General features: G+C 36.4%; 1 protein-coding gene across 1 annotated transcript in view; it reads right to left on the reverse strand.

The window, feature by feature from the left end:
• NCAPG2 (non-SMC condensin II complex subunit G2) overlaps positions 1-25,725 on the reverse strand; it is a 40,575-nt gene extending 14,850 nt beyond the window's left edge. The window contains exons 1-16 of the mRNA XM_013369125.3: positions 25,415-25,725; positions 24,432-24,522; positions 21,042-21,233; positions 19,944-20,058; positions 19,302-19,459; positions 18,273-18,407; positions 16,018-16,112; positions 15,081-15,150; positions 14,307-14,390; positions 11,642-11,737; positions 6,903-7,028; positions 5,835-6,014; positions 4,684-4,836; positions 3,582-3,804; positions 2,392-2,513; positions 1,715-1,888 (exon numbers count right to left, since the gene is read on the reverse strand). Coding sequence (XP_013224579.2) covers positions 1,715-1,888; positions 2,392-2,513; positions 3,582-3,804; positions 4,684-4,836; positions 5,835-6,014; positions 6,903-7,028; positions 11,642-11,737; positions 14,307-14,390; positions 15,081-15,150; positions 16,018-16,112; positions 18,273-18,407; positions 19,302-19,459; positions 19,944-20,058; positions 21,042-21,233; positions 24,432-24,509 — 2,001 coding nt within the window. The 5' untranslated portion in view covers positions 24,510-24,522; positions 25,415-25,725. The remainder of the gene's footprint in view (positions 1-1,714; positions 1,889-2,391; positions 2,514-3,581; positions 3,805-4,683; positions 4,837-5,834; positions 6,015-6,902; positions 7,029-11,641; positions 11,738-14,306; positions 14,391-15,080; positions 15,151-16,017; positions 16,113-18,272; positions 18,408-19,301; positions 19,460-19,943; positions 20,059-21,041; positions 21,234-24,431; positions 24,523-25,414) is intronic.
• Positions 25,726-27,485: the final 1,760 nt, after the last annotated feature.

The following is a 27,485-nucleotide window of genomic DNA, read 5'->3' on the forward strand; positions in this document are numbered from 1 at the left end:
AGGTCAATTATCAATTATCTTATAATTCAGCTTTCTGGCAAACTGTTAGAACAACTACCATGAATAATTATGGCTCTATTTGTTTAATAACCATTGCAAAAGAAATAACGGCTTTAGCTTACATTCTTTCTAGCAGAGGCCAATATTTAATTGCACAATCATGATACCAGGTAACTCCTCTCAAGTAACTAGTGCCTTAAATGAATATTCATTCGCATCAGAAATTTATAAAAAAGTCTGTAAAGGAAAGGGTGCTTCTGTAACAATGGTAATGTAAAATGCACCACCAGTCGTTACCAGACATCGTAATACAAGGACTGGACCAGGACTGGATAAATGTAGGAGTAGCAGTGACATTTATACGTCCTAAAATTACATTTAGCCCTTTGAAGGCAATCACGAGGCTGATGTGGCCCCGGGTGAAAAGGAGTTTGACACCCCTGGTCTAGACCATGACACGGTCTCACTCGGATTATTTAGAAACCAATTTATGTGAAAGACTCTTCAAAAATTGTCTATCTGTATGTCCAGGCTTCATGAATACAATCAAACGAAATTACTACCTACTTAGACATTTGAAGAGCTAAAACCTTTAAGTATGATTTTTTAAAAGAACATTTAAAAATATATTTGTAGCTTTTCAGGAAAGAGACATACTGCTTCAATCTGTAGTGTTTTAGAAACTAAGCCTCTGATGACAGGTCTTTTTAAATCCAAGCTGCTTACTCACTGTAAGAATATCAAAGTCAAAGAGGTTGCTTGCTAAAGCTGGATATCTTGTCTGCTCACCAGAACCTTTCAGCAGGGATGGTACATCCTCTACCAAAAAAAAAAGATTTGTAATGTCTTTGACAACTTCCAAATGCTTTCAGGGTGGAGAGAGCATTTGGTATATCTGTGCTGCAGAATATTAGGCAGCAATGAATTGTTTCCCACTCCCTGATTAGCTAAAGCAAACTTGACTGTTGTTAAGTATACCAGTCAGCATAACTTGGTATAATTCAGCATGAAAACCATAAACAAAAAAGGTATGCAGTAGATAACCCCTCCAAATCCACTACAGGGTGCAGCAGATGCTATTAGCCACTATCAAAAGACAGCATCCCGAAGAATAACACCAGAATGATTAAACAGATCAAGGAGACTGAAAATATGAAAATGACTGATTTTAATTAATTGCCTATATCAAACCCAAACAATAAATGAGTGCATCATAAGATCATAAGAGAGTAGAATCAAATTAGCAGAAACCAAATACAAGAAACTGAAAAAGGAACCTCAGCTACTTCAGTTCCCTGTGCCAGCAGCTGAATCATAAGAGGTGGTGATGGAAGGTTTGAGGCAGGGAGCAGGTAGAAAAACATGTGGACTCTCATCTACACTGAGTATTTATTCTGCAATGACATACTTTCAGTTACGGATTTTGAAAAGTTCCAAAAACATTCAAAAGAATGGAATCCTATAAAAACATTATAAGGAGAACAATTTATGGCATAAGTATTTCTGTGCTATTTGGATAACAGTTCATCAGTCAGATACTGCAATTGGAGAACAGCTTCTACCCATTTGTGGAATTCTGAGAAACTTGCTACCGTTTATGGTTTATAGCAACAATGAAAAAGACCTGATGGCATAAAATAGATAAAAGACATAATATATGAAAAAATATGAAGATAATACTAAGTGCTTACAGGAAAATCTCATCTTTTTTTACCTTAAATACTTTAAAATATCCTGGAAGTACAGAAGCAAATTTTCTGATTGTATAATCTTTGGCATCTTCATTTTGATCTAATGCTTTGTGAATACTTCTCCAGAGAATTACAATAATCTCCAATAAACTTGCCATGCAGGCCACATCATCTATTGACAACACGTTGCTCAACACCTGAAATACAAACACTTAGATGATATTACCTATCATATTCTCAAATATAAATTTAGGTAAAAATAAGGTTTCAAAATACCTGAAAATCCTTCTTTTAATTTCACAAAAGCATTGTGTTTGTTATAGAACATGAACTTCACAATTCATTCTTACTTTATATATAGAGATATATAAATATATCTATATATATATAGATATAGTCATCTTGCGACGTTAATTTTTTGAATAATTTCATTGCAGAATAAAGTCAATTTATAATTAGTGCTTAGGGAAGTATTAATTTAAAATATGTTTCGTATTTCTTCTATCTTATTGTAGCTACTTCACCAAATTTCTGCTACTGAAGGGCATGAAAACACCATAACTGCAGTTCTCACCTTCTAATTCCCCAGATGCCCATGTGCTTTCCTTTAGATTTCCATCAGATCATTAACTGCCTATGTCTCAAATTAAGCATCATAGAAAAAAGTTACCAGAACTTATCATAAAGTGGACTTTCTTACACTTGTATTCTCCTTTTCACTTTCTTCTTCATCATCATCATCATCACTATTATGAAGACTCTCTTTCATTGCTTTCTGGATGCAGGCATTCAAGCAGCGCCGAATAGTAAGCATCAATTTAGCTATATTTAAATATAATAAGAATAAATTAGACTTTACTATTTGTTAAGAATGTTGCTAGTCAATGCTTCTAAGTGTAATGCTGGAAAGCCAGTCTGAAAAGCAGGCAACAGAACCAGAAATAACAAGGAAAAAGATTTTTTGAAAAATATTAAATTTCCTGGTAAAAGGAAATGGAAAAAACGTGAAAGTGTTTTATAGGCTCAAGTATGAAGAAGAAATGGCAAAACTATCACCAGCTTCTATAATTTTATTGTTAAATGGTCCACTCAAAAGTAAACACACAACAACCACCACCACATCAAATCAAGATCAGAGGAAGCTCCCACAACTCCTACATCCAACATAGCTGCTAATTTAATGACCTGTGTTCAATAATATGCCCCCTCCAAGGTCAATTCCAATCATATATAAATGATGTAGCAGCCTTAACCATTGCACTCCTTAATGAGAAGCTCATCTCTACATAAAAGTGAAAGGGTTATGTCCACTCTGGTGAAAGTATGACTAGGTGAATCACACTAACACATGTGTTTTCAAAACTACCTAACCAAGGTAAGCAGTCAAGTGCAAGGGCTTGGGTATTTTGCCTAAGTCAATCCATGCTGACTACTTTGTTTTTGTAATATCAGAACTCCTTTGAAACATCTTTTTCCTGATTTTACTTGGTTCAATAGCACTTTTATAAAAAGCAGCTATACTCTTGTGCAGCACATACTCTTTTCACTGAAAGTTTCTGAAGCTTTTAATAGGAAAGAGGCTGCTTAGATTTTCTCTGAGAAACTTGAAAATACTACTGATCCACAAGTCCCAGATAATCAGGTTATCAAACATATTTTTCACCATCTATAGACTCTTCCACATTAAAGATCTGAAATCACTAGAGACACCAAAATATTTTATTTCACTATTTCTGCATGATAAATAAATACTAACTGTCGTTTGTCCATCTCAACCACGAGATCCAAAAGATCTGGCAACAATACAACACCTTTAGAGAAAAAAAATTAAAAGCAATTCCATGATGCAATATTAGTATTTCTAAAGACTCCTAAGGTTTGGTACTTTACCTATATTGGTGGGAGCAGTATATTCATACGCGTATTGATAGAACTTTCTAGCTGCTGCTGAATTCATCTGGATTAGATTAACACAGCGCTCACACCACACATCCTCAGGGTGGTTAAAGGGAAAGAAAGAGTTGAATAAGAGATTCACTATCCGTCGTGACACGGGCCGCGAATCAGCTTCGAGACGAGACAGAAGATGCTCCATGGGACAGATTTTCCAGAACTTTTTAAAGCAAGAAAAAGACATTAAATGAGTTAAAAGAAGAGAAAATGGTAACCTTTATTTAGTGCTGTCCACATCAAAAGTCTCAATAAATTCAAATAGCGTTTATGAGAAAAGCATGAGCATTTTTTTTTTTACCAAAATACCAGAATTTAATAGAGGTCACATATTGCTGTGACAACATGACTTTACTGCTCAGATGCACCTCTAAATCTCCCTGTATTTCTGATAGACCAGTAAAATTCTGGTTCAAGCAATTCAGGCTCATAGGTATAGGGAAGAATCATTTACTCTGCAAGGATATCACCACAAAATCTAATGATTTATCATTCTGTGCCAGGTTTCATATTCTCATCATAAGACAAAGTAGGACCAAACTACCTACAAGTATGGTAGACACCCTAAAAACCTGTACACAACAAGACCCTTTCCAAAATCATCCCAAAGCAGCAGTGCATCCCATCGTTAGCAGAGCTCTAGCTTATTTGTAACAGTAATTAAAGGCTATGAAATTAAAAAATCAACAGCTTGTACTGCCAGCAGTAATACAAATTTGTAATTTTTGTGAAATCTTGAATTCTAATTCCCCTGTGATTTCAAACTATGGGCATTCCTACTAGAATTATCTTAAACAGTAGGTATCCAATATGCCTAAAGAACTAATTAATACCTAAAACAAAATAAATCCATGGACTTGATAATTATCTTTCTCCTGGCTTTAATGGCAGCAAAAACTGAAATGAAGAGCATTACTCCATTAAGCATCAATTTATTTCCTTTTAGGAATACTGCAGTAGTCTCAAAAGATAATTATTTTTTTTAATAAATGCCTTGGATTTTATCTCCTTCTTGCTACTTATCAAACGTCTCTTATTCTACCTTAGCAGCCTTGGTAGCCTTAATTTTCAGCAGCATATCAACAAAAGCCACTCGCACTTTCTCCGAATTGTCATGAAGACTGTTTCTGACCGCTGGCAGGAGCTGCTCCAGTAATGGATGACTTAGTTTGTTGTCCAAAATAATCGGTATGCACTGCAAGGAAGGAAAAAATAGAATGGATTAGCAAAAAGATGTACCTAAAAATTGTTGAACTGGACAATGACACTTCTAAGGTTAAATTAAGTCGGGACACACACTGTGCACATGTATTTTTCCTGTAATATTCTTTAGTAAAAATTGCTGTGGTTATTTCAAATTTCCAGTGAACTCGTTTCAGATGAAGCAGCCTCAGATCTACACTGGGGCCATGGTCTTGCCTTCCACCTGAGGACACAATGTCAAGTACTCTTTGTGGCAAAAATCTGAGCTCTCTAAACTCTGCCAATGTCAGATTAAAAATGGGTTTTTTTTTGCCAAGTTATTTTTAAATCAGTACTTCCTACTTATCCAGTATAGACCCCCATGCAGCTGTAGTGGAGCAAGTGAGGATTAAAACGAAGATTGCTCCAAATTAAGGCTGAATTGACACACACACACATTTTCTAAGTGAAAATACCGGTTATGGAGTTCATTTTTCTGTCCAAGCTATTAGTTATTGACCAGATGCCAGGAATAAGCAAGATGAACCAATCCTAATGTACTGAACAATGCACAGGAGGCCGTCATTCCAAAAGAAACAGTATGTAACTATATTCATCCACACCTCAAAACCACCAAGTGGAGCACAAAGTCATAATGTAACTGTGCACATCTAGGGATGGGTTAAAACCAGTGACATTGAAACATATCGGAACCTGCCTCCATACATTTTCAAGTCTAAAAGTTAAATAACTGGATTATCAGGTCCAAACACTGTACATAAGACTAAAAATGCTAAGTGCCAACCAGTCACTGTTTTAAAATGGCATTTGTTCATCCCAAATGCATGGTTTTTGTAGAACAGGTGCAAAATTTGCGTGTAATAGGAACTTTTTTGTGCAAGTCGTTTTTAGAATAAGTAATTTCCTTGCCTTAAAGTGGCCTATACTAGAAACCTAAGTATCAATATAAAAATAACAATCATTATTTTAAACTTAGAAAAAGAGACTTACTTTAAAAACAGCACATCGAACATCAGCAGATGTTATATCATATGCCAGATCTCCAGTTAGTTTTGTTAAAAGATCAGCAAGAACTGTTGGAGGAATCATCTCCCAGTATTTGGTTGTTATCTGAGTAACTCCGAGTATCCCTGTAGAGCGGACAACTGGATGAGGATCTTCTAAGAGAATCTAAAACAAACAGAAGAACAATGTGACTATACGCATTTTTGTGACTCTACTGCTGTTTGACAATAAACTACTATAAACAAATAGCATTCCATCACCTTTTAATCATTATGCAAATTGTCATAGTATCAAAGAAATGTAATATTAATATTCCCTTAAGGCATTTTATTATGTATCAAACTAGGAAATTTAAACCAAAGCAAAATTAAGACAAATATTGGACATTTTTTTAAAATTGGACTTTTGAATTTATTTTTTTTTAAATAGGTCACATTAAGTCTTGCATCTGTGACTTAAATGAGACTGTTTAGACTTCTATTTATGTACAAATTTACACTGGCCACTGCTCTATGTAACAATAGAAGAACTCTGAAATTGATTCAATTATCTGATGTTTACATTTTCAAAGACCGTACTCAAGATTCCCCAAACATTTTCTTGATGAAAATACTATGCCCATTCTCATCCATCTGGAGTGGTCAAGAGTTTTTTAGGTTCTTATCTCCATTATATTTCATTTCCAAAGTATTCAGTAGTACATTACTAAGCTTCCATTGAATGCTTAGGTATCAAATGTAAAGCTCTCTTCACCAATATCAGGTTATGTAAGGATCAAGATCCATTACTCATGCATCTAATCTTTCCAAAACATCTTTCGTTTACAGGTTAATGAACAACAATCCTAAATATTTCCTTTTCAGAGTTGTGCCATCTGTTGTCAACGTGAAATTTAAAACTTTTATTTATTTTTGTATTTTCTGCCTCACAGGCCTGTATTTCCCTGTGAATACCATCCTGAAATTCCATAAATTTTAATTGCATCAGCAGCTTATTTTTGAGTTATTTGACAGAACTTTCGTTTTTAACATTTTAGTTTCATTAAAAACCTACAAAAAGTATTTCAAACTGTTTCTGAATTTCATTTTCCATCTCTTCAGCGCTGAAACTGGGATCACGAACAGGAAAAGCATCAACAAACAAAAATGCTGCATTTGAGCGAACTTCTGAGTTTCTGGCCTGTTAGAATGAAGGAAAAAAATGTTTCAATTAGTACAGACTTTTAATATCAAAAGGCATATCCTATCAAATACTGTTCTCTAAACACTTCCAGCAAGTTACTATTTTTAATTAAGTAGATAGAAGAGATTAATTTTTAAATGTATGGGAGAACTTATAGTAACATATTATTTTTAATTTTTTTTTACCTTATATTTCTGCCCATTCAATCAAACCTCAGTTATTAGTACAACCAGCTTTCAAGGCACATCAGCTTCAGTGACCCTGAACAGTCAGTCAGAGCCCTTCTGCTCTCTGTAATGCTGAATAAATTAAGAGCAGTTGGGATTTCTCTTGGTCACCTTAAAGATCTTCTTCAGAATACAAGAATCTTTAATTCAAGCAGACTTAATTAAATTGCCTGTCAAGAGACCTGTGTTTTAATTGAAAAGCTCAATAAAACAACATTTAGGCACTAAGTACTAGCAAGCCTGGAGAGTAACTTATCCAACATAAACATATTCAGTTCTGCATCTATGCACATAAGTAATAGGACCATGTTCTGAGCTCCAGGCAGCTCATCAAAAATCTAAGGCAAGCCTCATAACCCTCAGACATTTTACCAATTTTAATAGTTTTCAGTGTGTTGAACTATACATTTCACTGGTTGTAGAACCCCAAATGTAAAGAAAGATGAAAAAAGTATATATTCAGACATTCAGTCAGTGAAAAATAATTGGCCCTGTGGACTCTTGGAGGATAGAAACAGAAAGCAGGCAATGAAAAGAAGAAAATATGAAATTCAGAGTATCAGAGGGAGAAATCTGAAATCTAACCATCAGACTACATTTGATCAGAGACAGTGAAATAATGAGAGCGGGGACCCCATTTGGAAGGAAGAATTTTTTTCAGATTTTGGGTTCAAGTTAAAGCAAACATATATATGAGACTAAATATATACACAGGGTCTAATAAAACAAGCAAAGTAGGCTTAATTTTAAAAGAAAGATAACTCCTGACTACTCTAATAATCCAATTTTCTTCTTCCCTTGTCATATGAGACATTCGGACCAAAGGCAGGAGAAAGAAAAACGAGGATAACCATGTAATATTTAAAACTAAATAAACTAATGGCAAATAAAAGCAGGAAAAGCACAAAAGAAGTGAGCAACAATTATTTAATTTATGATTTATTTTGTATTTCGCTTCTGGGCCGATTCACATACGGTGGGTAACACCTCTGCATAGAACCAAAAAAATGCCAAATTCCTCAAGCCAATAAACTTAATAGCAATTCTAAATTTAACATCAAGAAGGCAAATAAAGCCCATATATGCTTTCTTTAGTGAGGGACTTGTGTTTTACTTTATTTATCATGGATAATACAAACAGTTTGAAAAGATTATAATTCTTAGTTCAATCCTATAAAGCTGTAGAAAATCCTTTAACTTTGAGCTTGCCTATATAGAAGAATTAATGCATAACAAGCTAATATGTGAATTCAGGGTCAAACAGCTCTCACGCACTAATATTTCATGTGAAAATTAATTCAAGAACGTTTTTGTGCAATAACCTAGACCTTGTCTACCATGGCCATCCCAGAAAGTTAATTTTCATAAAATTTCTAAGTGCATTACGCTGAATTCCATTAAGCTCACTTTAATTCTAAACTGAGTACCCACGGTTTAAATTCCTGCCTTTAATTAATTGGAATTTATCCCACATGTATTTGCATATTCAAGCTCATAATAGAGAAAATGTCTTCACAGAGGTGGAAGCTAAGACTTTAAACTCTTATTTTATTCCACACTGACTTTTCCACGCAAGAGGAGCCTGAAGTTATTTAAATGACTAATGCTGCTTTACCTTTATGCTTGTAATACTCTGAGGAACTTTCAGAACCTTTTGAAACAATCTTTTAAATATTTTTTTGTTCAGTTAATTTTCAGAGGTTTCTTTACAGGCCTTGCAATTCACTTCCAATTATTTAAAACACCGCTGTTGCCCAGTAAAAGTTAGTTTAAAAGTGCGGGATGATTAAAAAACCCAATTAAACACACTACTTTAAAGGAATCACTTCCTCCAACAGCTTGAATTCCTGCAGGAGTGGTTCTTGACTTTTCGAGCTTGATAAGAAATAGCTTAATCACTACTTATCTGACAATAAATATCCCTATTTTTATATTTACCTAGATTCTTATACTATTAACCAATCACTGCACAACTGTCTCTGCTATGTTTGCAGGAAACTTACTTTTCACAATAAAGTCATGAAAAAAGATAAAATTGCATAAGGGCTTATATTATAAAAACTTACAGTTGCAAAAATGCTTATAAAATATGTGTAGCTAAAAGCCACAATGGAAGCTTGTGTGATCTAAGTTTTTGCAAAATAAGCAACATCAGAAGAAACAGAGAACTATGCACTACCCTGCAAAAAGGAGGGGTAAAGAGGTCCTTCTACGAGTTGCCTTTCTGCTTTGTCATCAGTGTTACAAAGTGATTTGTTCTGCACTACATTAAATTAGGGCTACACTGGCTAAAATAAGAGCAATCTTGTTATCCAAACTGAAACTGACATCTCAAGCTTTGGAGCAGAATCCATACCAGTAAGGATGATCATAAGCTTCCCTTCTTAGTTCTCCATCTTAAACTACTGGTGATTCTGAGTCACAGCAACAGTTATCATAACAATGACATGTACTTCAGCAGTACTCTATGAGAAATAAAACTATACAAAAGTCACACAGCAAGGCAGTGGCCTATTCAAAAATAAATCACTAAATTTTGACATTCAGTCATATATTTCCTTTCACAAATGTGGTACTGAATCATTTGGACTTCCAAGTCTCTTCTTGTACTGAATCATTACATGATTCATGTAATTGCCGCATTCAGTTTTTTACAAACGTCCCTTTACCATTCTGTAATACATGTTCATAATAATTGGACTATTTTGCTGTATTAAAACAAGTTCTCCATAACTTATTTGATATACCTTTTAATGTCTAAGCTTAACTACATACGTGGATGCTGTCAACAATAAAACCACCACAAACAAAAGCCCCAAACCAACACCAAAAAACACATCCAACTGACAAAACACCCCGAAAAACTTCCCTAAATTCAGATTTGTTCTAGCAATGGAACCATTAGTGATGTGAAAATTACAAATAGCAGTTGTCAAAAATGTGAACCACTCTGGATTCAGGAATTTCTCCCACTCTCTTGCTGCAAATCTATAATTAACCTTTTGTCCCCAAGACAAATCTTTCTGTTACATTTCTCCAAACAAATCTATGCAACTTTAATAAGGTTTGACAGAATATTCTTCCAAAGTACTCTAATCTTATATCTGAGTCCTGGGTTTTGCAAAGTGAACTACTAGCCTCCACTTATAGATAGCAACTCCCTTAAGAACAGAATACCATGTTTTGCTAACCACTCTGAATTTTTTCTGGGACTAGTCAGGAATTTTGCTACTCTATAAAAAAAAATAATAAATCAATCAAAAACCCTATTATTTTTAGAGACAGAAAATTAGAATTGCACTGAGAATATTTATGGTTCATTCAGAAGGATTCTTGTTTATATTAATTCTAGAGGGATGGGATCTAGTCTTTAATGTAACACCAAACCAGAGAGTGGTCTAGCGATGAGTCTGCTCATCTTCCCACTTCTACCACAGGGTTCTACTGAAACCAGACAGCTCTCAGCTCCTTCCTGTAGCTCTCAAATCCATTTTAAACTACTTTGTAAGTTGTTTTGAAATACTTTTAACTTTAAGAGTGTTTAAATACTTCTCCCGCAGTTAGAGAAGATGCTATATGACCAATGAATAACTGAAACTCCAGTAAATGTTAAAAAGCCTTTAATTTGTCTGTAACAAGTGGTACATGTATGGTCTCTCTGAAGTAACTTCATAACCTCAGAAAAAATAAAAGCTGCTCACAAAGAAGAAAGCTTGGCTCATCTTAATTGTGAAGTGTAACTGAGTAGGTAAAATGCAGTAGGCACCCTTTTACTTTGCATGCAATCCACAGAAGACATACACACTAACCTCAAAAGTAGTACTAGTCAGAAATCTCATTCTGAACGCTTGATTAAAAGCACATCCATAGCATGAATCCTTCCACACAGAATCAAACTAGAAGAAAAGGCTTTCTAAAATAATACTCTAAGAAAATAAATTGAGCTGTATTCTAAGGCTGGTAATTAATTAGAAGGTGAGACTAAATCATCCTCTGAACTTTTCTGGCTTTGATTGATAAAAGCACTAATCATTCCATAAAGAACATGGAAAACAGAATACAAGAATACACAAAATTCCCAAATTCACAAGAAGATGAGAAGACCAAACTTAGCGCTAGGCCCACTGTTTACTGTAATCCTGGAAAGCACTCTGTGTACCTGTAAATAACACTGAATTATAGAAGTAAATTATATTAACAAATTAGAATATTGTTGCACAAACTATGTCTAATTACAACTTGTAAAGTTACTCTGCTACAGCTGAGATGCTAAACACACTGATGTTTTTTTCCATAGCCATTTTATTTTAAAAGCAATTATTAAAAACAGAACATGCGGGAGGCATAGAAAATTTACTAGTTGGAGAAGTAAAGGATAATTACCTTCAGTGCTCTCCAAAGGATAGGTTGATACAATCGATAAAGCATTTCTTCAACTCCTTGACGAACTTTACTTTGTTTATGAAAATAACTCAGCATCTGAGAAAAAAAACAAACCAACCTCAAAAATCAATTTAACAGTACCTTCTACATTCAAGAAGTGTGCAGTTGTCTCATTTCATCATTTAACACCCAAGTTTTCCATAATATGGAAAATGACAAAACTAGACACCTTAATTGACCCTCTATTTTATTAAAAAGTCTCGCAAATCATAACAAAGAAATAGATCTAAGAAATATCACGTTTTATAACTTTATAGATTCGATAAATCTATATGAAGAACTACAACTGAGAAATGAAATAATGGCTAGAGTCAGTTTCACAGCAACCATTCATTTTTTGTTACAGTAAAAACCTCTACTTTTAGAGTAACTAGCATAAATATCTTTGAAACCATGTAATTATCAACTACAGATAAATTAATAAGTTCTCTGTTAAGAACAAAGGAACATTATTGGGTAACTGGAGTTATTCAAATATAAATCTAGAAACGTAATACATTTTGTATGCATTGACGAAAAGCAACTATTAGTACTCATTTTGACACAGAACTGTGTCTAGTTAGATAAAGCTTGTTTTATTTTTGGATCTGAATTACACAGACAAAAAAGGAAAGTAGAAGAACAGAGCAAACTATAATAAAGGACGTCACATAGCTTGATAAGAAGTAATTCCTCCACCCAAACCCCTGGACAGTTTTTGAAAAGAAACTGACCCTCTAGTGGCAACTTTGAATAGTTCAGGTATTCACAGCTCCAGATGGACAGGGAAGCCTGTGAAAAGCATCTACAGAAAGAACGCCATGGTGGAAGAATCCCTTTTCTCTGGTTTTGAAATACACTAAAGACAAGACTATGGAGCTCTTATTTCTACAAGAGAATGATGGATCTAACCCAAGATTAATGGCAAATCAGTACCGTTTTGTAATAGATTTCATTAAAACAGTGACTATCAGATTTTTGCAAAATGAACAGATTTTACAATCAGAAATTTGAATTCAGAAGAGAGAGCTGTACGTGTTGCTTTCCCCTCCCTCCTCACTCTTTCAGTAAAACAGCCCAAACTTTGCTCAAATGAATGACTGTGGTTGGTTACTCTAATTGCTACAGAAATTTCTGGATTCTAAAGGATCATTTAAAATCAAATTCTTGCATAACTATAAAGAATGCATCATTCCAGTTAATTACAAGACCCACTCCCCTGCAACTCAAAGACAGATTTATTTACATCACTGTCCTCTTTCAAGATCATAAGCTTCTGAGCCTGGAAAATATGAAATGCCCTGTCAAAAGCCTACTCCATCAATCAGGAACCAGAGGACAAGGCAATCGACACTGTAGATATGAGAATCTATTTATGTTTTATTAAAAACAACACCAAAAAAACCAAACCAAAATAAACAAGAAAATCAATATAGGATTGTATACCAGTGTATCAAGCTACGTATTGCACATACTGTACACTCCAGTGTCTATATATTTGGGGGAAAGCATGGGAGGTGAAGGGGCATAGATCAAATACAAATGCCTTGCCTTAAAAAGCCTTGTGCACTTCTCATTTTGCTTCATAAGTCTTGCTCATGAATTAAAGCCACAGATAAACAACTAGAATCTGTAACTCAATCAAGGCTTGTCCCTATAAACATGTACACAAAGCTCCCATATGGATAAGAAAGAAAAAACAAGCTCAGTCCAGATCCTTCTATTAAATTTGCCTCAAGGAGCTTATGACTTTTCATCCCTGTGATCAGCTCTAGAAAGGTCAGTTCTCCAGGTAAAGAGAAACGTTGACAACAGATAGCAAAAACTATTTCTGGCACTCTGGAAAATCTCCTTATATTTCTACTTTCGAGCATCAAAGACAAATCTGGTGCAAAACTATAAGCAGGTTCCTCCTAAAATTTGCTCTAATATAGTTTTTCAGAATATGTTACTTTTTAAGTAAGTATTTGTGGCGGATATGCCTCAGTCATGAGGCGAGCACCACACAGCCACTCACTCTGCTGCCGGTGGGGACGAGGAGAGAATTGGAAGAGAAAAGCAAGAAAACTCACTGGAAGAGATAAAAGCAGTTTCATAAGCGAAGGAAAGAGGACCAAAAAAACCGAACAACCAACAAACCACACACACAAAAAAGAAGTGCTGCAAATGCTATCACTGGCCACCACCCACAAGTTGATGAATGCCTAGCCAGTCTCCAACCAATTACTATCTCCCCAAAATCCACATTCCCTCAGTTTTTATTGCTGAGTATGAAGTTATATGGCATGTAATATCCCTTGGTCAGTTTGGTAGATCTGTCTCTGCTGTACCCTCTCCTGAATTCTTGCTCATCCCCAGCTACTCACTAGAGACAAAGAGTAGGGAAGAGAAAGCCTTGCCACCATGCAAGTACCGCTCAGCAACAGCCAAAACATCGCTGTGTTATCAACACTCTTTTAGTCAACAAATCCAAACCACGGCACCATACAGGCTGCTATATAGAAAAGTAATTCCATTTGAGCCAGACCTAGCATAATGTTTCAGTAAGAAATGGAAGTTTTTCACTTTCTAGTAACTGATCTGATTTTGGTGCTAATAGTTCATGTCACACTTTATAGAAACTTACCTCTCTAACTTTAGAATGAACAGAAGAACTTCTGGGAAGGTGAATTCCATGATGCATGAAATCCTGAATGCAGGATTCAAGTATCTACAGTAAAAACACATACATGCTACTGTTAAAACAATAAAACAATAATAAGTACTGTAGGCTGTGCAGCAACTCATATTTTTCTCTAAAACAAACAACTGAAAATAGTCTTTGATATTATTTCTTACTTGGCTTCTACTACGTCCAAATTTTTCCATGATAGAGGTCTGTCTGCTTGAACTAATTTTCACGATTTCAGAATATACAATCAATCTGATTCTCAGAACCAGGTTTGGAATTCAAAAGCACCTCCACATGGCAAATAAGAACTATTTGGTATCTGAAATGTGGCTGTAGCATTGTTGCAATGCTGTAATTATGTTTTTGATCATCTCCATGAAAATCTACAAAAACTAGATAAATATTTAAGCCATCCAATATATAGACTCGCAAACACTCATTCAATTACTCAGATAATCAGTGTGTTCACAAAAAAAATTATGCATATGCATAGTTGCATGAACCAATATTTCAGCAGCAGAATTACAGGTATTTAAATGCAACCAAGGAGATCACAGCGGGCAAACATTCAAAGCATGACATGCTCTTATTCCTTGAAAGCCCTGATGAGGCCCTTTCCTTATGGAAATAATTCCTTAAAGCTTGCTTAGGAACCTTTCTGAGGTTGAAAAGTCACTTCTCCATCTGAAATTCAAAACTATCTAAATGAAATTTCAAGCATATTATTACCTCTAAGAATTCTCCTGACACCTTCTTCCAGGCCCTGAAGTAAACTTCTGAAATGTATTCCATCAAGGACCTGTATTAACACATGGGAACACTTTCAAGCAAGCATCCTAATCATATCTATGTACAAGTCATAAAGGTAAAAATATGAAGGTTTTTGTAAGTACCAATACTATTATTAATTCTGTGCATCAACATTATTTTTAGAAGAAGCAAATATATTGCAGGTCTACACTGACAACTGCAGAAAAACAAAGCTAATTGCTAATTAATGAACCCAAGCACTATTAAAAAACACAGGAAATACTTCTCATGGTGTGAAAGTCAAAACATTAGCACAGATATTTTATCTTTTGTCTCACAATGAATGCCTTAAATTCCTTATAAATATGTACCAATATACATTATTCTAACTGAAAGAATTAGAAAACCTCTGATTTTAATATGAAGCATTACTTTTGCAATATTTCACTAAATAACCAAAGGAAAAACATCCACATTTTTCATCCATCAGTCAAGTTCTTATGTTAATGATCCTGCAAGTCACTTCTTTTATAATGTCTTTATATAGAATCTCACCAAATTAAATTATAGATTGCTCATAGGAAAAAAAAAAAATAACACACATTACAGAAGCAGAAATGGACCTGCAATTCTAACACAAATACTGCAAATAATGCAGCACAGTTTATATGAGAGTAATTTGCTTTAGCTAATGCTAAATAAGCATTTTACTACAGCTATAACTGTATACATAAGCATGTGCAGAAAAACTATTAAATGAAGTTGCTGAAACAATACAGTAGCTGTATCCAACAGATATGAAGGTCCCAGGATTCTGATATATTTATCAATGTACTGGGTATTTTAGAGAGGAAGACAAACAAGATTTTAGCCAAGCCCTTAATGATCATTAAGAACTCTTAATGGTGATGCATACCTTTGAAAAAATTGTAATTGGTTTTTAACAGTTCCATGTATCATTTTAATGAAGTTTATATTCCAGCTGAACAAAAAGCTCAAGAATCTTCTTCCCTATTGGGAGAGGAAAAGAAGAAAAAAAAGGAAAGTTAAACCCCAGAGGAACAGCAAATTTAAGAGCCATCTCAAAAATTCAGAAATCAGTGAATACAGAGCTTCAATATCAAAAGAAATGACACATTTGATTTTAAAAAGCATAGATGAAATTGTTGCAGCAAAAAAAAAAAATATTCTTAATTTTTAAAAAGAATTTGAGCATTACAGTTATTTAGACTGAAGAGAAAACTTTTTCCACCTTCATTCTGTATTGGTGTGGCTTCAAGTAGCATTGCAAAATGATAAAGGATTGTGGAACTCTGGATCCTCATTGAGGCCACATCACAGCTCTGTCAAGTGCCATGTCATTCCAGGATGACATGGTAATGACAGTGAGGGAACAAATAAAATAGCACGACAGTTTTGTCAGTGATGGGTATGGAAACATTTTTGAACAAAGCCACAGAGAACAGCTGAGTCACTAAGGAAAATAAATGTTCTGATTAGTAAGGACAATTCCTTTCCTATTGCCTCATGAAAGGTAATTTGCAAACCTCCTGGAGCTGATTTAATTCATGAAAACAGAACAAAAATTATTCAGGTTTTTTTTTTTTCCCTGAATTAGTTTTCTTCCGTTTTAGCAAATAAGATACGGTGATGACAAATCTGATGAGCAACATAATTTTTTGCAAGAAAAGGCAGTGGAAGGCTGTGGATGGAGGAAATGAGCTCTTGCTTTTCTGGAATCAGTAAGATCTGCCCATGGAATTAGAGCCTCACACAGTATCTGTATGGGCAGCCTCACTCGCGCTCATCTTACAGAGGAAGTGAAGGCATCTGGCTTCTGAGACTGAAAAGTTTGATCGTAAAGAAAGGCAAGTCAGCCAGTGGCAAGGGTCCTTTGTACCTGTCAGCTTTCCAGCCAAAAACAGATCAGGAGAATTAATAAGGAGATACAATAGTGAAGAGCACATTGGCAAAAGTTCAAAAGGTGCACAGAACAATTAGCAGAGGTTCAAGGACACCTCCATTGTGAGCTGGACCAGCAGTTAGGTTCAGATCTATGACAAAATAGAGAAAATAAGGCTGATAATGCCAGACACACTTTGAGCTGGAATATCATAGAGTAGGAGTAGAGGGAAGGAAGCATTTAGGCAGAAATTGCCCTTTAGTGGAACTGATAGCTAAAATACCTTCAGGTTAAGAAGTAATTCAGAATATTATAAAAATCAAGACCTAAAGCCTAATTACAGTGCCAAGATTCTTGTCTGCAGGTCTGATAAAATTCTTCCTGTTGACAATGAGAGCTTCTTCTACCATAAAAAAAAAAAAAACAAAACAAAACGAATGAGAAAAAGTCGCTTATCTCCAACTTTGGTGATATAATACATATATTGGAGTCCCAGTGGTACACTCTTCCATTGACATCCCTGACAAACCAGGTCAGGGATGTCTTGACCTACAGCTTACGGCAAAGATGAGGCCAAACTCAAGCTCATCTCATCTTCTACAATACTGTCAGCAAGACAGATGAAGAAAAGTCACAAAGCAGCTTTCAGCAGTTCAACCAGTTCTTTTTTGCCTTAGATTTCAACAAGTTGCCCCTGATCCTGAAAATGATAGTGCCTCTAATTTAATCTGCTGCTTGTGATCAATGCATCTGAAATGATTACCGTTATCAACATTCTCAGCATCATGAGAGATAAACCAGTGAAAAGTGAATAAGATTGCAAACTTGTCATCTTTAGGATTAGTGAATTAACAGAATGTTGAGCATCTCTTACTGCTGTGCTTGTGGACATAGTACATCTGACATTGTCAGTTGTATACACAGGTTAGCAAGGAAGAAGAGAGCAGAACAGACCTACCTCTAAGACACACTAATGTATGCTCTGCAGGGCTCTCCAGCTGTTTGACTGAAAACCCCACCTGAACAAGGATGTTTTCATAAATCACACAGATACAAATTCAGAAGATCACTCCACTAGTGCAGCCTGAAAATAAGCCTCTGAGAAATATTACTCTGTGTTGAATAGCACAGTCTGGCTTATAGCGTGGAGTTAGAGTTGGTTTGTCTTGTACTGCTACCTACTGTACTGCAAAAAAAGGCCTCAGGCAAAACCATTAAAAATAACCAAAGCCCACTCGTATAAAATCACAGTAAGAGAATTTGCTTACCTCTTCTTTTTTAATGTGTTTTACACTCATAAAACACTGAAGCAACAAGTCCTTGACTTCATTACTCTCCTCTGAATCATAATCAAAACAAAGTAATGTCTGATGTAGATTCCATAGGCGAATTATATCTGCACCCTGACAGGAAAAGAAAGCCCACAATATAGTGAAGTAGCTATAGCTTCAATGTGAAGCAGCATTTAAAAGATTTTTTAATAATTAATTTGAAATGCATTGTTACAGAGAGATGATTTTCAGATTGTAAAATTATAAACGTTAATTGACTTAAAACTCATCATTGGAAATTACAAAAATGTGTAACTGCAGAAGTACTGACTTGCAACTGAAGACACACTCAAGCACAGAAAGCAAGTTGCTATTTCATGCAAAATACATGAAAAGTGTATTATTTCACTTTTGACATTTTACACAATGAAAGCAGTTAACAGGGAAAAATAAAAGATATAAATAAGCAAAGGAGATATTTATTGATTTAATGCAAAAGTTGTATGCCACAGTACTCTAAGTAACTCACACATTTAATGAAATAATTTTATTCCCTTAATAAAGAAATGAGATAAATTATTTGTAGAGACATAGACTAACAGAAAATGAAGCTTCCCACATAAGAATTCTCTGACTAGTTAAACATAGTACTGAAAACCTGAATTATCTAAAAATGTTAATTGCTATTTAAATCTTAGTCACTGAACTTTACAAATGAGTGAGGAAATTAAAAAAATGTAGAAAAAAAAAAAGGTCGAAAAAAGAAAGTAAAAGAACCTGGTTCACTTGTGAAATTGATGCCCAAAACCCTCCAAGTTTTTCCTAGAGAAGGCACAGTTTTAATACGTTGCTTATGCAAATTATACCGAAGAGACACTTTGTAACCAACATGTATCCCAGGCTGCATTAACTGCTAAGCACTAGGACACTGAAAAGAAGTAAACTTGAAATAAAAGGCAATTCGAAGGGATAAGCTTTCATGGACTATTCAGTAGTAATCTAGAAATCAATATAGCTTCAGCATACCGTAGCAGATTTTTTCAGGCTTTTTCTTAGCAGAATGATAAATAGAGTCTTCCCTAGCTGCTCCTTCCCTTCCAGTCCTTTCTCCCACCACACTTCACATACACCTTGGATAGCACTCTGTAGGATTTTTTCAGATTCAGGTAACGCAGGAAGAATACCTAACAACAGTAATAGATAATTATTTACTGCAACAAACCAAGTTATTACTGCAAAACAATTAACTTTACTGCACACTAACTATACCTCGCAATATCAACTAGCTCTCACCACATTTACACATCTCAATAGCTTGTTCTCACCGTGGGTATTTAGTAGCTTTGTTAACTCTAAGGTTTTGGCCAAGATTTTGGATGAGTAACAATGATCCAAAGTTAACAATGAGTTAAGTTTTGCCTTAAAAATACTATAAGCCACAGAATAAGGAAAATTATCTGTCATTGGGGAAACAGCTGGGAGGAAAAAAAACTATTTAAGTTCCAACTTTTAGACCATTTAACTGATTTTTAAGTAAACACTCCCTTAATTTTGTCTCAGAAATAAGAACTCAGATCAGTACCAACTTTTCCCCTGTAAAGCCTAGTCTACTCATCTGCTAAAAAAACAACCGTATAATGCCATATTCTATGACAGATAAGTACATACCATTTAATACAAAAACACATTCTAGAAGAGGTTTATAGTTTACAGTTTCACCCACTACAGGTATGGAAGCAGTCACTACATTTGTCACTCCTTGGATCACCGCTACAGTTTGTTTCTGAAAGAAAGCAATGTCAAGGAACAATTATTTTATACTCAGAAGATAATTATGACAAGAAACAAACCTTAGCAACAGAGAGCAAAGCTGAATTGTTATTTGGCTCCTATTTTGAACAAAGAGTATACTGGCACCCAAGACTTGTCAAATAAGAAAAGGCAATAGCATAGATTTTAAAGTACATCTCTTTCAAAAAGTTTGAAAAGGCCTTTCAGCTCCTGCTAGTAGATTATTTGGCAACTGCATATGCATATCCATTCCGCCATTAAAAACTTCATCTGCAACAAAACCATTCAAACACACATCCATTTCAGAACTAAAAAGACCTGAACTACCATGGTCTCGCACAACTCAAAAATGCATAGATCTGGTGACTTTAGATCCCGGTACTTGATTCTATAGGCCTCTGTAGGTATGACGGATTCTCTACAAGCCTCTAGGTCTCCCTAATGATTTCCCCACTGCACTTCTTTTTTCTTCCAAAATTAAATAAGCTTTTTCTCTGATATTCTCAAGACTACATGGACTACAGAAGGCAGTATATGAGGGTCTGAGTCAGAAATCTTGTATAAGCTAAATTTGTGGGAGGGGCATTGAAATCTAGATTTCATTATCTTCTTTAAATAAAATGACATAATAAAACAGGTAGTAAATATTTATAGTGTATGCCAGATACTTAAGGAACATAGGAAAGATCAACATTTGTTTACTGAAGTAAGACATACAAAAAGCCCACTCAACTCTAGTGAAAAAACTAAGTCACATCTCTCATAATTACAACTATCAGCAGATCTAATATTTTATAGTATAGACCAATCATCATTTCAGTTTAACCCAAGCATGATAGTGAAGAATAGGGCATGGAGATGATATTTGGAACTGACCTTGTTTGATCACCCTTTCGTTTTCAGATGCTATGAAAATATTTTATTTCTCAGAAAATATGAAATATGCATTCTATTTTTATTTTACACAATTTTTACCATTTCTGGAACCATCTCAACTTCCATATTGTCTTCACATTCATGATCTTCTCTCTTCTGCCATGTTTCCACAGGGTTCTCCATCAAAGTCTCTGTCAATAGCTGACTCAGTCTCTCCCATAGTACTTCTTTTTGCTTTCTTGGCAACTCTTCTAGTAGTTCTTTCAAGTCAAAAGGATCAAATGCATTTTTCTGTGAATATTTAGAAGATATCACACAACTCCACATCAATGAAGTGACTTATATTCCAATATCATATTTCCTAAAATTAATTTATTTTTAACATTAAGGATTTCTTTCCATTCCTCTGCACTTATAGAACCTTCTAAAAGCTGTATTTCTCTAAAAAACAGCATGAGAAATTCCTTCTGTTTAACTCTTTATCATGAAACAAGAGTGCTTCTTTTCTTTTAAGACTGAAGTCTTTAGCCCTTGACAGCAACACTACTGAACATAAATCATGCCCCCATCACATCAACTTCTGCCTCTCATGTGTTATAAATACTTCATTCCCAATGGAGACCACTCCACACCCTTAGCTAAGAAGCTCACAACTGCACAGAATTAGAGTCCCTGATCATATCTTTGCTGTCTTAAATAGAGATTAATGGTGGCTATTGAAATAAAATCCTTACGCAAGGTCTAGAAATTTAACAGCACAGCCACAGGACAGCACTACAGGTTTTGGAGTACAACCTGCATAGACCAGTCCCCCTACCAAATCGAACTCATGAGCATATTAACCCTATATTGCCCTGCTGAATAGGAAGGCACTATTAGTCTCTACAAAAGGCTTCACTAAGAGACTGATCTGAACTATTTCCTCAGAAGAACCTTGCTAGAATTTACCTCAGAGACGCAAATGCCTGTTAGCATCAAAGAAGGCAGGCAATCTGCTAGGAAACAGAATATACAGAGAAAAGATGAGAAGTAAAAACAGACGCAGCAAAAAGCAAAAAGAGGTAATTTTGAGATGTAATTTGCAATACTGCCACACTTAAAACACTTTGGAGAAAAGAGAATGTCCGTGATCTTTAAATAAAAACATCTTTAGTTTGCATATACACTAAAAACCAGGAACCACAAAGAAAATTTAAAAAAATGTTGAAGGAAGAACCAGAAAATAATGAAAGTATTAGAACTTTGCTAGAAGGGTATGAGAAGAAAGATTCTTTACATATTTATAGCAGAATTTCTATCCTATTCTACAGCTGGAAACGAACACAATAAACCAAACGGCTCACAGGGAGATCTGCAGCCCTCCAATTCAAACAAACCCAAAAGACAGGATAGTATTTTGAACAAAAAGAATGAACTTATAACGAGACTAGAGCTTTCTGATCTTTCTTTGGGATTATATGAGATAGAATTATTCCAAAACCTATGAGGGAAAAGGATGTCATTGAATGATAGCCATAGCCACGATTTCTATTTTCCTGTCCAGGAAATAATATATTTCCTTGAACCGGAACACAATTTAGTGGGAAAAAAATTATCAGCACCTGATAGACTTTAATGAACAGCATCACGATACAGTACTATTTTTAAAATATTACAAAGAATAAAAGTAAAAAACCCAAGGCAAACCTTGAAGGAAAATCAGCAAACCCTTGGAATTTTAGAAGATGTGAATGAAACAAAACATTGAGAGGAGCGAAAAGGAAAATTAAAGGGGAGTATAGAAATGAAAGACGTTGAAATAAGTAGTGATGCCAAGAACGGAACCTTAAAAATAAGTTAAAAAGGCACATTCTGAGGCTAGAAGGCAAAATAGGTAGACAAAAGAGGGCATAAATATAGTATGAAAACTAAGAAAAGCAGTGAGGCTCTAACCACGCTTTCTTCTTTCTATATTTACACATCCACTTCTAAATGACAGAATACCCTACCACAGCCTCCTCCAGAAAAGCAATCAAGAATTATTCAATGGAGATCGTAAAATGAGAATTCCTCATCCTAAGACAAGACATGTCTAAACACCATCACTGAAGATTTCAAAAGGAAATAAATAAAATAACTTCAGTCTCTTAGACAAGAAAAAAGCAATCTGGATATTCATGTTCACTTATGCTTTGAAGGCATGAAGACAGTTTTAATCAATATACTCATTGTAGCTTATGATATAAAGTTTCCAGTGGTTTTGGCAACAGCTGAAAACTGTTGCAAGACAACTCTTGTGAACTGGTGATGAAAAATAAAAGGCTGAAAAAACAATTTTTAATCCAAATAGACCAGCATATGTTAAGATGGATTACTGGATGAAGATGGCAGAAACAACACGACCAAATTAATTGAAAAGCAAACACTGCAAGTACCCTACATCATCCTGAACATTATAGTTTGGGAAAAAAACGGGAAGGAGACTTCAAACAACGGCAATCTGTTAATCAAGTTGTCATCTATATCACATACAGAAGTGCAAATGCAAAAACTATAATAGCAACTTTCTTGGAAAATGATGTTTGGGAGACAAATATACCTAAGCTTATTAAATAGAATATGATCCCTATTATAGAAATGGTAGGTTTAATACATCCGCTACATTAGTAAACCAGTTCGTACCTCTGTGGACACAGATGTCTACTGATCCACTGACTTTAACCTGACATGGGTAATACCAGGAAAATACTGATTAGAAAATTTAAGAAACTAACCTGACAATAACATTTATTAAGGCTAGTAAAAGATGTTTAGAAGAAATCATGCATACCTCAAAACCAGAAAGATTGAAGCTTAGTGGAAAACACTACAGAGCAAATTATTATTTCTGATTACTATGCAATATCATACACACAACATGAGAATGAACTTCTAATTAGAATATTTCAGTGGATTTATTTTGTTGTTCCTGCTGCTTCTCTCCACACTACATTTAAAGACAGCCATCTATCGCATCTCTAAAACATTCAGTGAAAAAAAAGAAATATCAAGTACAATTACACACGGGCTAAGGAACAACTGGACAGCCTAAACTACCAAATGAATAAACAAATACTTGTGAAACATGCCTCTGCTATGTTTGTCTTTTAGCTCATATTCATTACACGGTAATAAACTCTTTCATAGCTTGAAATTTTAAAAAACAGTACTTCAGCAACATCAAACAAGTACTTTTTTTAGTATTGCCACAGTATTAATAATTTATTTTTAAAAATGTAAACTCTGTATGCAACTACCAAATGTTAAAAAATGAGTTGGCTTATAAATCACAACATTTCAGACTCTACAACTTTTTCAGCTATGTTTCATTAAGTGTCATTTTAACTTATCTTCTAAAGCAATTATTCTTAGCACATCTGCAGGTAGCCAAGAAATAGTTTCTGTCCCTATGTTGCAGCATTTCTTTGCTAAGATCTTACTTGTAATGCATATGCACCATGGCTTACTTACAGGAATCTGAGTATAACGCAAGAAGTCTTCAATTGACTCTTTGGACACAACTTGCAAAAATGCTTCACGTTTCATCATGGTCTTGTTTTTCCTTGTTTTGTAAACAAAAGAAGTTAGAGGAAGTACTGTATCTCAAAATAAGATCATATTTGCTCTCAGTGAAGAATGTATGAAAATATATTAAGAATGTATTCTTAATCTACATAGTTATAAACAAAAGATGTTTCCCCTTCCACAACACTTTACAGTTATCTGAATCAGCATTCAGATTCATAACAGCACTAAGCTCCAGTGTTTGTGTGTATTCTTTTCAGTCCTTTTTTACTAATCAAGTCTCAAAACAGAAGAACTTTCTAATGGATATTTTTATTTTTAAAATGTGCCAGGGGAGGCTTAGGTTGGATATTAGGAAAAGGTTCTTCCCCCAGAGGGTGCTGGACACTGGAACAGACTCCCCAGGGAGGTGTCACGGCCCCAAGCCTGACAGTGTTCAAGAAGAGACTGGACAACCCCCTCAGACACATGGTGTGAACTGTGGGGTTGTCCTGTGCAGGGACAGGAGTTGGACTCAATGATCCTTGTGTGTCCCTTCAACTCAGGACATTCTATAATTCTAACAACAGGGTATCCAACACACACCCCTATTTATCTAGCCATCATTCCCGACGGCAGCATTTACTTGTATAAGAAATAGTGATGGGCAGCAAAACATTCTCTCCTTTCCTCTCTTGTCAAGTGAAGGCGATGGGAAATGGGCGAGGCCACTTTTTGGCACCAGGAGCGTAATTTCGGCTTTTCCCACCCTTGCCAGCTGGGAGGCCGCCTCAGTGGCTGCGGAGCCACAGCACAGAACAGGGGACGGGGGGGACACACACCAAACCAGGCCGGGCCGCTCTCCCGGTTACCACCAGCCCACGGCACAGCCCCACAGGACGCCATGCGCGCCCCTGACAGAAGAGGGAGGAGATAAACAAGCCGCTTACCTAGCGCTCCCTCACACAGAAATCCTGATAGATCCGCGGGGTACGTTTCCAACAACGCGGAGCTGCCTGCGCAGGGCGAGGGGGAACAAATAACGGCAACCGCCCGGGCTCACATGCAGAAGAGCCTACAACTCTCAGTAGCGTGAAAAACCCGTCCGTATGAGTGCCCCCCCGAGCTGAGCTGAGGTGAGGCTGAGCTTTCGAATTCTCCCGCGGCGGCCGTTGAGCGCGGCGCGGGCGCGCGCGCGCCGCAGAACTCCCGTCTCGCGAGAGCTTCGTCTTTCCCCTCCCTCTCTCCCCCACTTCCCGCCGAGCAGCAGCGCTGAGGGCCGGGCCTTGTCCCCTCGCCTGTGGCCGATGGGGCGGGAACGTGAAAGGAGCGGGCGGGAGCGCAGCGTTGGGCGGGAAGCGCGGGGTGGGCTCCGCAAAACGCGGGAGTTCGCCGCTTTCCCCTTGCCTGGTGCGGGGTTCACCCCCTCAGCTCAGGAGGGACAGGGAGCTGCCGAAGAGAGTCCAGCGCAGGGCAACGAAGATGATGAAGGGAGTGGAGCATCACCCCTGTGAGGAAAGGCTGAGGGAGCTGGGTCTCTTTAGCTTGGAGGAGACTGAGGGGCGACCTTATTAATGTGTATAAATATGTAAAGGGTGAGTGTCAGGAGGATGGAGCCAGGCTCTTCTCGGTGACAACCAATGGTAGGACAAGGGTTAATGGGTTAAAACTGGAACACAAGAAGTTCCATTTAAATATGAGAAGAAACTTCTTCCTAGTGAGGGTGACAGAGCCTGGCCCAGGCTGCCCAGGGGATTGTGGAGTCTCCTTCTCTGCAGACATTCAAACCCGCCTGGACACCTTCCTGTGTAACCTCATCTGGGTGTTCCTGCTCCAGCGGGGGGATTGGACTGGATGAGCTTTCGAGGTCCTTTCCAGTCCCTGACATTCTGTGTTCAGAGAGGTGTTTTCACTCGGGTGCCACCTGTGTGAGCTTTGGTTCTCACTGCTGCCTCCAGGGCACCACTGTCCCCATCCCCCAGGTCACCTCTGTGGAGGAGACTGAGGAACCGGCTGCTGCTGCTGCCAGAGTGGCAGAAGGACTGGAGGAGCTGGGATGGCAGACATGCATTAGGTAGTAAATCTGGAGATGGCAGGCCCAGTGATGGGCACGTCTGGACAGCTGCAGCCCAGGCGTTAGTGGGGAGTTCAATGCAGACAGCGCTCCTCGATTTAAAGTCAGCTATGCTGTACTGGTTCGCTACTGCTTTCACCTTTTAATAAAGGCTGGTTTGCTTGCAAATCTATCCCTGGAGGAGCATTAGTCAGAAGTGACAGAGTAGATCCACATACCAGCTCACTGATACCTTCCTGTAGCCCCCCTCTGAGGTCTCAGTGCCTTCAAACAGGGATAAGAGATGTTTAGTTATATTCATGTGTAAGTTTAAGAAACAATATGCCCTCTTGCATAGATTTCAGGTAATGTTTTTACAAAATCATGCCTGCCAGCTCACCAAGCCTGTAGCATCCAGCTGATTACACTGGTGACTTTTTCCTCAAAGAATGTTTCTGTTGTAACACATTTAATCTCTGTAGTGGTGAACAGTGATGAAGTGCTAAACAGGTGACTCACCAGAATTTATTGGAAACTGCAGACTGGATGATATTTACACTTTGACAGCTAAGTGTTTGGTTTGGTTTGCTTTTTATTTTATTTTGTTTTTAATTATTTATGAAACGGCTGCTTTCTGTTTTTTCTCAAACTTATTTTGCAGTGCTCAGAAATAGCTGGACTCAGTCCTTGAATTAAGCATAATCAACTTTCAAATTCTGTAATATTCCCCATTCCATTTGTTTGAGCTTTTCTGCAAACCAAAACCAGCCAATATGTCTTGTTAAAGGCTTAGTTTATATCTTTCAATTTTGTGTCTGGAGTAGCATATTTCTCAGTGTTGTTGGCTGTTCAGAAGAGGCAGGTGCTTGACTGAAATCATTCACGCTCAGTCCATGAGCGCAGTACAGCATATGCTGCTTTACTATGCAAGCAAACAAAACCAACAATAATTTCTATAAAATTCTCCC

Source organism: Columba livia, chromosome 2, assembly GCF_036013475.1.
Source record: "Columba livia isolate bColLiv1 breed racing homer chromosome 2, bColLiv1.pat.W.v2, whole genome shotgun sequence".
NCBI lineage: Eukaryota > Metazoa > Chordata > Aves > Columbiformes > Columbidae > Columba > Columba livia.